Raw genomic sequence first — 12,951 nt, 5'->3', positions numbered from 1 at the left:
TATAGTTCAGAATTATCGTGCAGACTTCAAATAACGTCTAAACCCACCGGTGTGACTGAGACCAGCAATTAGTAAATCCACTAACTAATGCTGTCTCACTATTCTCTGTACTCGTTTCTTCAACTTACTCCTACATTGACGAGCTTAGCGTATCGAATTAGGTGATGGTTTGGTTTCCATAATGCATGTTGTAATGTCTAATAAATGAACTATTGATTGATCACTGCATAGTTCTCAATGTTATGTCTGTCTAGTCCTTTAATATTGATTAAATCCTGTCAGGGAGGTCATATGTGGCCACTAGTTTGAGTGATTCAACACTACGTCCACTATGTTGAGATATTAAGGGGGTGAAGGTGGTTGACAGGATATCGTGGACACTCTAGGTTTATTGCAGACTAGTATTAGCTAACACGAAATCTAAATCCAGGGTTTTCTGCCGACTTCCTCCTCCAATCACCCAACAACCAAACAATGTATGTGTGCTTTTTGGTTCAGAATCTTGAGATATTATTTATTTATTCATTGTTTTGATTCATATTTTTTATACGCGATTCAGCTTGTAGAGGCATATAAAGTTATGGAATCAGAAAGAAATAATCTACAACAGTTATTAGCATCACATCAAACAAAAACATCCAAATCTGTAGATGAGATGTACAAGAAGCTTGAACTAGATAAACAAACCAAAGATGAATTGGAACGAGATTTCCGTCAGCTTTTATCTGAAAAAGAAGAAATCATAAAGTCATTACGATTGCAGGTATGTTAGTGTATTTGATATTTTTATTTATCGTAAATTGTATCCCAATATTTGTTATTGAATAGTAATAATAGTATTTACAAACGTCAATGTTTGTCTAGTCCTTAGCTCTGATTGAATTCTATCGATCAACTTACAATATGGTTAGCGTTTTTTTAGCGAGTTAGTTTTCTACGGGATGGGGTCGCTAACCTCATGCCCAACCCTCCTCCTTTATCCGGGCTTGGGACCGGAAGTAGCCCCCGGAGGGACTCCAGGCGGAGTTACTTACAATATGGACACATGTTTAATTCATTTGACATCGTATACACTACTTTTCTCTTAGAACTCTGTATTCTTTCAGTGTTTTTTCTTTCTTTGCAGTGTGATCAACAGAATATCAATAAATTACGATCTGAATTAGCTGATAGTAAACTATCTCAAGCAGCATTACAAGAACAAGTTCAATGTTTAAAAGCACAATTTTACAATAATTCAAATACCGAAGAAACTGGTATACAAAATGAATTTTCTAATAAACTATCAGTTAGTACAGAGTCAAATTATATTCATCATTCCAATGAAATAATCAACAATAATAATGAACAATCTAATGAAATCAAATCATTATCTTGTCAACTAGAAGAATTAAATAAAAAATTAGCTGATTCTGAAGATATCAGAACACGTTTAGACAAAGAAGTTAATGAATTAAAATCAACATTAGCTTCTGCTAAATCAGAAATCAATACAACAATAATATCTGATCATCCATTAAACAATGAATCAATAAATTCAGAATTAATCAATTTAAAATCATTAAATTCTGAATTAACTATTCAATTAAATGAATATCAATTTAAAATTGAACACCTTGAATCAATTCAAATAGACCAATTAGAACAAATTGATCTTATGAAATCTGAATTAAATTTATGTAAAACTATAAAAGAAGAAAATGATCATTTTAAAATTTATTATGATAGTTTATTAAATCAAATTAAACAATTAAAATTAAATATATTTAATTTAAATAATGAAAAATTAATTGAATTATATCCTATTGATGAAAATGATTCAATCAATTTTAATGATTTAGAAAATTTCAAATTATTCATAGAATTATTATTACATGATACATTTAAAACTATTGATGAATTAAAACTAATCCATAATAATGAAATCAATAATTTATTAAATCAATTCAATGAATTACAATCTAAATGTAATGATAAACAATCGATTATCGATTGTTTACAATCAAAATTAATGATATCTCAATCAAATGAACAAAAACAATTATTATTAATCGATGAACTTAATGAAAAAATCAATAATTTACAAGATAATTCTACAAATGATCAAATTAATATAGAAAATTATTCAAATTTACAATTAAAATATAAAGAAATTGAATTACAATTGAATATGATACAAAATCAATTAAAATCAACAAATTTAATAAAAGAAGAAGAATTAGAAAATCAATTAGCTGATAGTAAACAATTCAATGAAAAAAATAAACAACTAAATGAATCATTAACTAATAATAATAATAATAATAATAATAATAATAATGAAAATCAATATATTGATTTAAATCAAATGATAATTGAATTAAAACAAGATTTAAATGTATCTAATGAAAAATATTTACAATTATTAAATGATTATAATAATTTAAATAAACAATTAATAAATAATGGAAAACAATTACAAATTAATGAAAATAAATTCATTGATAAATCATTAAATGAATTATTAATTGTTAATAATAAATTAAATAATTATCAATTCAAATTAAATAAAAAGTATAAATCAGAAATAAATTTATTAAAATATGAAATGGAACATAATCAATTATCTTTAAATAATCCGCATTATTTAGAAATGGATGTTTTATTTAAGGAAAATATGAATTTATTGAATGAAGTAAGAAAATTTATTTAATAAATATTAATTTTAATAGTTGTTTTCTTAAATTATTCTAAGTTGTTAGACTATTATTAAAAACTTGAAAGTACTAGATGACTGTTTCATCCTAATATTGAGTGAGTGAGTGAGTGAGTCAGTTAGTTACAACATGGTACGAGGCACATATATGGATCGGTTCAAGTTGCCATACCTCATTAGCACAACAAGATGAACATCAAATTCATAGAAGTAGTTAATTCAATGGTGGTAATATATAAAAGAAAGATTGCATATAAGGACGTAGTACAGGAAGAAAGATATGAAGCGATTTTGATCTCATAGTTTGAGGGAAGAAAAAGAGTGTATACACCGGCGCCATTGTGATCGATTATGAGACATGTCATCCACAGTCTCCAACCATTGGTTACGATAGTCCCGCGGACACCAATCATGTAGTTTGCATCTATCAACATGGCTAAGATTAGAAGTTAGTGACTTCAAGCACTGATAACAAGTTTTGGTTTGGCCACCACTAGCTTCCTCCCGAACGTCTCCGACACTAGTCAGCATTGCACGTCGTGGTAATCATTGTTCAGGCATACGTAACACGTGGCCCAACCATATCAGTCGATGAAGATTCACAACCTCATCAATTGATTTACCATTATTCCCTAATACCCTACGACTAACCTCACTATTACTTACCCGGTGATCCTAGCAGATGTGAATAATATTTCTAAGACATCTGTGGTCAAATACTAGTAGCTTACGAGTATCTTTTACTCTTAATGGCCATGTTTCACAGCTGTAAAGTAAAACAGGACGAACTGCCTGACTATGAATGTGACTTATCTATCCACAAAATATAATAAACATAATGTTAATTATAATTTATTCATTAGATATAGAACTGTGGTTGATTATACTCATTTTTCTGGTCCTATCACTTCACAGTTTTAATTCTTTATTTATATGACGCATATTTAGTTCAGCGCCCAGTTGTTCCAGTAATTATGCTTATTAAAAATATGGTTGTCTGAATTTTACTACGAGTTGATTATTATTATTATTATTAGCTTTATTCAATATTATATCTTTGGTACAATATAGAATTCTCAGCGCAAAGTATTTCAACAAGTTTCCGTTTCTTTCTTCTTGGTCGGTTCTGGCGATAAATATTGAGTGATCGCCAGTTAGATGTTAGCAGTCAAGTAAATGAACATCTGAATAATGTTTATTATTTTCGTTTCATATTGCCAGCGACCACATTATCTCTTATTGGGCTTTTTGTAACTTTGACAACGAAAGGTTGTACACTTTTCAGAAACGTACCAGAATAGGTTGTGCGATTCATAGACTTAATGATATATTAAAACAAACAAAAATAGATAACTTGTTGAAATATCTAGATGGCAGAAACAGGTAGCCCAGATGGTAAACTCACTTCATTCTAAGCACTATAAGTTTGTACTTTAAAGTCTATTGAATGAATTTTTTTTTTCAAGATAGTCATTGACATTGGTTATAATCTCTGGTCAGCATAAAACAGGTCTTCAAGCTCATCCCTAATCTAGTTTCATTTTGAGCCCGCTCAAGAAGAAGTATCCTTCTGTGGTGTAGGAAACTGAAGAGTGATAACTGCCCTCAAATCTATTTCAGTACTTGAGATCACCTTGAAGTAGTGATAAATAAAAACGGATAGTTGTTTGAACTTTCGTCAAGTGGACTGAAAAGACTAGGTGATGTATAACTAAAACGTGATACCAGTTGTTTAGGTGTATCAAATTCTTTATCTTCTCGTAAAAATCCTGAATAGTTTTTTTCTCCAAATCAATATATTTTTTTCCGCTTAATTCTTCAATATTAGTTGATGTAATTACTTTCATTATTTTGTTTCTTTTATAATGAGGTAAATACCGTAGAAACAGTAACTTTCGGGACTGTCTTCCGAAGAAATATTGTTATGTTTTTATTATATAATTATTAGGTACTTCGATTATTGTATTCTTGTATTCTGCCAGTTGTATACTTTCGTTGGGCGCATGAACTATCGTTGTATGTTTTACCTTCCTTAGGTTATTGCTAATTAATTATGGACTCATTGCTTAGTTTATCTTTCATTTATTGCATAATTACACCCGTTCCGTAATTTCCTATATGTATTGATGTGTTGTTAAGAAATTACTCTAGGTTATTGTGTGAGTTTAAGTCATTAAGCTAATGTATAATGGAGTAGGTATCTACTTGCTAACTTCGTCTTTTGATTGAATACCAGCTTTGAAATTAGCTCGAGGACCTATAAGAGTTAATGTTTCGGTCGTGGTTCATTATTCTATGGATAATTGGTAAAATGGCTCATTGGTGCAACAGGCATAGAGCTAATTTAATCAATAATCAGACTAAAAAATATAATCGCTCCCAAAATAACGGGCTGATCACATAGTTCTCAATACAATTTACGAACTTGTTCTTTTTGATGATGCAATGCTTCCTCTCTAGTTATTTACTTTCTCTGTATCTATGCGAAATGTCGTAGTTGTGATGTATTCTGAAGTGTAACTATCATTAGTTATTCTTAATCTCATTATCGCTCTAGTTATGTGTTAACCCAACTGTACCATATATTTTTTTCGTGAAAATTAGAATCAATCTCTTCAACAAACCTTGAATACCACTAAAAATCAGTTCGAAAGCATGCAATCTCAATTCATTGATAAATGTGCATCAGAATCAGTTTATCATAATACGGAACTACAAAATATCCAAACGGAACTTACAGAAGCTCATAAACGTATTGAAAATTTGCAATGTCAGTTGTACTCATCAATTGAACAGAATACACGTCTTGCAAAGACGATGGAAGAAGAACATATTGATACCTTATCTGAATATCAACAACATGTATACGAATTAATAAGATTGTCGAATGAAGCTTGTGAATTACTTCTTAAGCAGTCTGAACAATTTAGCAGTAAATTAAATCCTATCTGGAACATACTTGAAACTGCTGATCAGCGGCTCGCATTGATCAATACCAATGTTGACTCAATACTTATGGTAACAGGTAAACGTTTTCAAACCTACACAACTTCCATCGAACGGTTACAAAATGAGATGACAATTATAAAAGGTGATTTAGTTACGCGCAATGATGTTGTAAACAATTTAAACATGGAATTAGAAAAGAAACAAGATGAGGTTAGTTTCTTTCTACAAAAACTGTTCATCTCTAGTAGTGTATTGTTTATGTAATTTTCTAAGTTAATTTTCTGGCGATAATCCTACCCTCAAAAGATAAATTTTTCTCAGAAGATTTATTAAAGACTGAAGAAAGAGATTGATTTAAACTAGCAATTATTATGTATAATTATGTTACTGCAGAAATAAAAGATGTCTCTCATTGAAGGTGGAGGAGTTTCGGCTAACAAACAGACATTCGAAAGTTAGAAAGAAGGAAAATAACAAAATTGTCAATTATAAGAAAAACGAATTTTAAAAATTAAAACATCCTCATAACTATAATTACCAGTCAGTCAGTTTCAACGTGGAGTCTGATAGAAAGTAAGTTGGTCTAAATTACCATATTACACGTAACTGAACGATGAAAAACGAGGATAATAAAAAAAAACAGGACTTGAGAAAAAATACAAAAATATGAAGGATTTTAGTAATCGTAACGTGAAAATCAACTTAACAAACTGTTTCTGCACGTCAGGTGGTTGAAGGTAGTCGGTAGGAGACTCTGTTTAACTTTGATGTTGTGCTAATTGACATTTTTCAGCAAGCTGTACTCGCAATCCTGAGGGAATTGGTTCTCTTTACGGTATTGGAACTTTTTAACTATTTTCACAGTTTGAGAAGCTTATACTGAGTTATTCGGGGTGTGAATGTCAACATGGATCTGACTTTATATCGCTTTTCACCAACACTTTTGCAATAGAAAAGTAGAATGTATGCGTTCACTTTTCGGTAAGTACAGTATGATTACAAATCTGACACTACGTGTGGTGAAGTTAACCTATACTACATGCTACATACTAGACAATTTCTTATTTCTTCATTGTAATCTATTAAGTCATACTGAAAAGTGTTTCATCACTCATCGGGAAATGTTTCTCAATAACCGACTCATCTACACCTCGTTTACAAAAGCAGTTCTTTCATTTTAACTTCATTTATGTATTTTTTTCAACTGTTACATTTTTTTTCCTGCAACAGATAAATAACTTACATTTAACATTGGATAAATACAATTCATTCAATCAAACAATTCGTAATTTCATATGTAATGATCATCGTCAATTATGTCAAAATTTAATCAAACTATGTCAGTCTAAAATTAATTGGATAGTAACTGAAATGAATGAGTCTAAACAAAACCTGAACAACACCGACATCGAAAATAATAATAATGAACAAGACCTGTATAATGAATATAACCAAATTGAATTAGATGCCAAAACTTTAAATGAATCGTTTAATACAACTGAACATTTAATGTTTGCCAATTTCAATAGTGAATGCAATGTAAACTACTTAGAATTAATTTGTAATTGGTTAAATTCGGAATCTTATACAACGTTTACAGATAATCTTTTCAAGAATTTTCATAAATTAGACATATTGGATACACGTTCACAAATATTACACAAAGAATTCATAAATAACTTTAAAAATTCTATTGTACATAATCATCAATCTAATATAGATGAACTTCATATTCAATTGGATTTATTAAAGAATCAATGTAATGAATTAAATAATCAATTAATTCAATTACAATTAAATAATCAAACATTAATAGATGATCAAAAGTTAACAGATGAAAAATACAATTCAATGGAAGTATCTTTAATGAAAGCAAATCAAATGATTGATGAATTTAAACAAAATGAATTAATTTTAAAAGAGAATTATACTAATCAATTGAAATTATTTGAAGAGAGTCAACAAACAATCTTTGATTTAAATAAACAATTAGAGTTGATTACAGAAAAATCTAATCGTCTTTCTAATGAGTTAACAGAAAAAGAAACTGTGGTTAGTTTTTTTAAAAAAAATTATTATAAGTGGTTTCGTAGAGGTTGTTGAATTTCATGGTTTACATCATAAACTGATCTTGATTGGACAACCTTTAAAAACTAGAAAACATTGGACACCTGTTTCATAAACCATTGGTTGTTGGTTCAGTTGTTTAGAGGAGCTAAGCACTCTTCGAGAGGTCTGATAGCTCTGAGTTCGATCCTCGATGTAGTCGTGGATGTGGAGTGCTGAGGAGTCGCTTAACAGAAAGAAACCTCTCTCTAGTCTTTCGTAGTTGTCAACGACTGTCCAACTAATATTAGAATTTTTGTCTGCATGATTTTTGTTGAAACTAAATGGAAATTTTAGTGATCAAGGTAAATGGAGTGTGTTACATACTGCTCACGGATTGCTTCATACCCCGACATCCAACAGTGACTAGCATAAGAGAGTATGTTGGGAAGGGGTTAGGCATTAATAAAACAAAACATAGTATCAATCTATGGGATTGCTAACTGTTGGTCTAAATTACGTATATGAAGGTAGAAACTCCTTTATCAGTACACACGTACTAATCGTTTTGTGTTTTCTGTAATGCGGATTTACTCGTCCTAAATTTCGGGTTCAAAGAATATGTTTCATGATTCTTATCCCTCGATTTCATTTGATCTCATTAATGTTGATATTATTATCGTTATTATTATTTGAATCCTGTAGTTTTTCACTTTATGATTTCTTTTTATTAGTATGGGGATTTGTGGAGATTGTAGTAATTTTAATAGTTGAATTCATGAGTCGATGTAAGTTAGACCACTATTGAAAACCCGGAAGCATTGGACGGATGTTCCACGGATCGATTAAAGTTAGAAATTAACACCGCTGCATGGCGGCTCAGTGGTCTAGAGGTCAAACGTTCACGCTCGAGACCTAGGGTCCTAGGTTCGAGTCTTAAGTGCGGGATCATGGGTGCGCACCACTGAGAAGTCCCATACTGGGACGAAACGGCCGTCCACTGCCTGCAGATTTTCAGTGGTAGTCTAGCTTATATCGGCTCGTGGATTCAACTGGTAAAAAGTTTTTTTTTAAGCTATGCCGATATAAATTTTAGCAATTCAGACTGATTGATATCCGTTGTTCACACTCCATATTACTAATTATAGACTTACTGAATCCAAAGACTAATTTTTGTGGTATTATATCAGATTTATAGTTCAAAATAAAAAAAATGCTATTAGTTTGTTGATACCTGATACTCTACAGCTCACTATGAATGTTTCATCAATAATCGACACCATGAACCGAGACAGTTTATTTACGAAATGACCTTAAAAATAAGAATACTTTGGTGTTGTTTTAAACAGGCTGTGGCTGTTCTATGGAGCAATTGTTTATTAATTAAATGACTTAACTTTCATTGTTGTGAATTATGATTTTATGAATGTGATTTCGATTATTACAATGAATCAATACAGCTGTACAATGTAGCCTAATGGTGAGAACTCATGAGACCACATTTTCAGTTCAGATTTCTGAATGAAATGATATTAAAAGACAAGACCATTAGCCAGAAGAACAGTTTTTTCATCTAGTAAAATGACACGGTCATGTGTAAATCATTAGCACAAAAATCAACATAATGATGTATTTGTAATATCCCAATGAGTAGAAAATTAAATTTTCTGGTGTTCCATGACCCAATATAAGTTATTTATTCAATTTACCCAACGATCAATTTATTTGAAATCAAGTTGAACCTTGGTAATAGTGTGGTGCATGCTACTTATATTGATATAAGTAGTATATGACGCGAGTCAGGAATGTAATGTCTGGCGGCAGAGGATGGGGAAGATCGAGAAAGGAAGAGCGGGAATAGAAAGCAATTAGTATGGAAATGCAATAACAATGAAGTTCGAGACAATTATTGAACATTTAGCAAATTAAGTATTATAATATGGTTTTTCTATTTTAACAAGTAACTATGTAATTTGTGCTAAATATAATTCGGTTGTCCTCACCTGTGTTCTCCTTCACTACAATAGTATCTGTAAAATAAACATTATTGAATCATATATTTGAGTAAAGGAAAATCAGCTTTGTTTATCACCCACTTTCCAATAACTTATAACTTGGCTGGTAGGTCTAATTCTTGGTCATCATATCACCTTCTTACTTCAGTTTAGCTAACTACATAGTCTAACTTAGTCATTCAATCAACGGTCAGTTACAAACAACGTACGTGTACCGCCTCAAGTTGCCACATTATACCAAGGTAGCTAAAGAAAATTAACAAGATAATTGCCAGATTTTTAGAGGTGATAAAAATATTGGTGGTAGTAGAAAATGTAAGACACAATTTGATTTGGGAACAATGAATAAATTTGCAGAATAAACAAAATGTAAAATTCTCTGACAAAAGGCGGATACATATGCATCATTGCAATCGACACTGAACCATATGATTGATATTATTGTCTAGCTCATACATATTCACATCATTTAACTTAATGCCAACTACACGAATCTCGGTTTGATTTCTAACCTGGTTAACCACTCAGTCTTGTTATTCGGTCTGTATAGCAATTAATTGATGACTTGATTTTCATATGATTTCTTCCATTTCAACACTACCTTTCAGTTTAAAATATACTTAACATTTCACTGGTTGAAATCATGAGTCAATTGAAGCTAGACCACCATGGAAAACTTGGAAGCGATGGGTGGCCGTTTCATCCTAGTACGGGACTCCTCAGCAGTGCACACCCACGTCCCCGCTCCCCGCGAGATTCGAACCCAGGACTTATCAGTTTTATGCCAGGCGCTTAACCAACTAGACCACTGAGCCGGCATCCAACGGTGTTAATGTCACATTGTTAATGCGCACTGCTGAGAAGTCCCATACTAAGAGGAAACGGCCGTCCAGTGCTTCCAGGTTTTCCACGGTGGCCTAGCTTCAATTGACTCATGATTTCAACCAGTAAGATTTCTAAAAATCTCCACAAAACCCATTCTGATAATGCTTAACATTCTTAGTTTATTCATTATTTTATTTGATCTACTAAATTCAGCTTAATAATACATTCGAAGAATCTGAAAAAGTTGTGTCTTCACTAAATACTAAGTGCGATCAATTACAAAATGAATTACAGAGAATACAATTAGAACATGCAAATATATTAGAAAACTATAAAATTAAACATACAGATGAATTGAACGATTTAAACAAGAAATATGAAATGGAAAAATCTCAATATATTGAACAATTAAATACTGAACATCAAACTGCTTTAAAAAGTGCTGTTGATAACGCTATTTTCATTAAAGAAAAACAAATGAAGCAACAGAATTTAGTAAGTTTTCTTTTTTTTTAAAGTTCAAATAAACAGTATTATGATGTCTTTTTCTAATAGTGAGGTTAAACGCAGGGTATTAGGTAACGATGGTAAATGAGTTGATGAGGTTGTGAATCTTCATCTACTGAGATGATTGGGCCACGTGTTACGTATGCCTGAACACCGATTACCACGATGTGCAATGCTAACGGGTATTGGAGATGGTTGGAAGAAAGTTAGGGGCGGCCAAACCAAAACATGGCATCAGTGCTTGAAGTCAATAACTTCTAGTGTGAGCCATGTTGGTAGATGCAGACTACTTGGTTGGGGTCCGCGTGACTATCGTAACCAATGGTTGGAGACGCTTGGTGACATGGCTCAGAATCGATCACACTGGCGTCGGTGTATACACTCTCTCTCTTCCCCTAAACTAAAAGAATAAAATCGCTTCATATCTTTCTTTCTACGAACTAATTCTTTCTTCCTGTACTATATCCTTATTGCAATCTTTCATTTATATATTACCACCTCTGAATTAACTACTTTTATGAATCCGGTGTCCATCTTGTTATGTTAATGAGGTATTGCAACTTGGACCGATGCATATATGTGCCTGGTCCTACGTTGTAGCTGACTGAATGACTTTTCTACGATCTAGCATTCTTAGACAATTTACTCGACTGGTGTTTACATCAAAATATAACCTTTAAAGGAATGATAATAATATACTTGAAAGTACACAATTGAAGTTAATCAGCTATAATTTATAAATGAGATATTTGTTAGCGAATACATATAGCATTACATTAATTAATACAATGGAGATACATTTGAAAATAAAATAACAAAATTCATACTGGATAGATCGATATATGTTACAATACAATAAACGAAGTTCACTTTAAATCAATTTGTGAATTCTTCAATTGATTTCTTCATAAATGTAGTTTCTTTTCTAGGTTTCCATATAGCCATATTGCAACTAGGTTGATAGCATTCATTTTTCACTAAGAAGGATCTGACACATGTGACATTGATCACCACCCAGTGATCAATCAATTGTGAATCGGTCTCCATATCTTCAACACCTTCCATTTTTGATACTGTGCTTCTTTTGGGTTCACTTGACTACAGTAGTGAAAAGAGTAGGTCTGAAGATTGATTGAATCTGCGTTGATATCTAGAAAACGGGTACTCCTTTAGTGGCCTCCAGTTATATCGTATGAATGATTGCTGTTGAAATATATATGTCGCCAATCCTCGTATATAACCATCGACTTGAATCGCATTAGTGAGTAACGGAATTATATAAGTCAAATATGAGAATGGATTTTTGAATACGTATATTTTGTACACTCGTCTATCTGGACAGACAATTATATATATATATATATATATATATATATATATATATATATATATATATATATATATATATATATATATATATACCGTTTTACTGGTTACACCAATACGCTAAACATTTCTGTTTTTTCTGGGGTGAAATATTCATAGGAACTGAGAAATCGTTTAAAACAAGTCTTACAAGAGTTAGAAACTAGTAAAAAATCATCCGCTACTCCATCACGTCGTGAAATTGAATTACAAAATATACTACATGAAACTGAAGAGAAATTGAAACAATTACAACTGGAGCATGCAGATCAATGTAAATCATGTGAAAAATTACAAATAAAAATTGAGGAATTAGAATCAAGGAATTTGGAAATTAATGATAATTCTAAAAAGAATCAACAAGATTTGTGGGATCACAATTGGTGAGTAAAACTAATACCGTTGGTATTTATTTATTATGGTCCGAGATCGTTAGTCAGTCACAACGTAGAACATGGTACGTATGTACATCGTTTCAAGTTGCCATACCCTTTTGGCACAGAGAGATGAAATTGTCAGGCCTAAACTAAGAATAGTAGAGGTAGTATA

At 31.5% G+C, this 12,951-nt stretch overlaps 1 protein-coding gene across 1 annotated transcript in view; it reads left to right on the top strand.

Annotated features, from left to right (window-relative positions):
- Nucleotides 1-12,951, top strand: part of MS3_00002387 (uncharacterized protein) — a 40,396-nt gene that overhangs the window by 8,343 nt on the left and 19,102 nt on the right. The window contains exons 4-9 of the mRNA XM_051209961.1: nucleotides 560-763; nucleotides 1,127-2,674; nucleotides 5,300-5,854; nucleotides 6,875-7,696; nucleotides 10,744-11,025; nucleotides 12,523-12,785. Of these exons, the coding sequence (XP_051075446.1) occupies nucleotides 560-763; nucleotides 1,127-2,674; nucleotides 5,300-5,854; nucleotides 6,875-7,696; nucleotides 10,744-11,025; nucleotides 12,523-12,785 (3,674 nt within the window). The remainder of the gene's footprint in view (nucleotides 1-559; nucleotides 764-1,126; nucleotides 2,675-5,299; nucleotides 5,855-6,874; nucleotides 7,697-10,743; nucleotides 11,026-12,522; nucleotides 12,786-12,951) is intronic.

The sequence above is a fragment of the Schistosoma haematobium genome, chromosome 1, assembly GCF_000699445.3.
Source record: "Schistosoma haematobium chromosome 1, whole genome shotgun sequence".
Classification (NCBI taxonomy): domain Eukaryota; kingdom Metazoa; phylum Platyhelminthes; class Trematoda; order Strigeidida; family Schistosomatidae; genus Schistosoma; species Schistosoma haematobium.
This window is presented reverse-complemented; position numbering and strand designations above follow the sequence as displayed.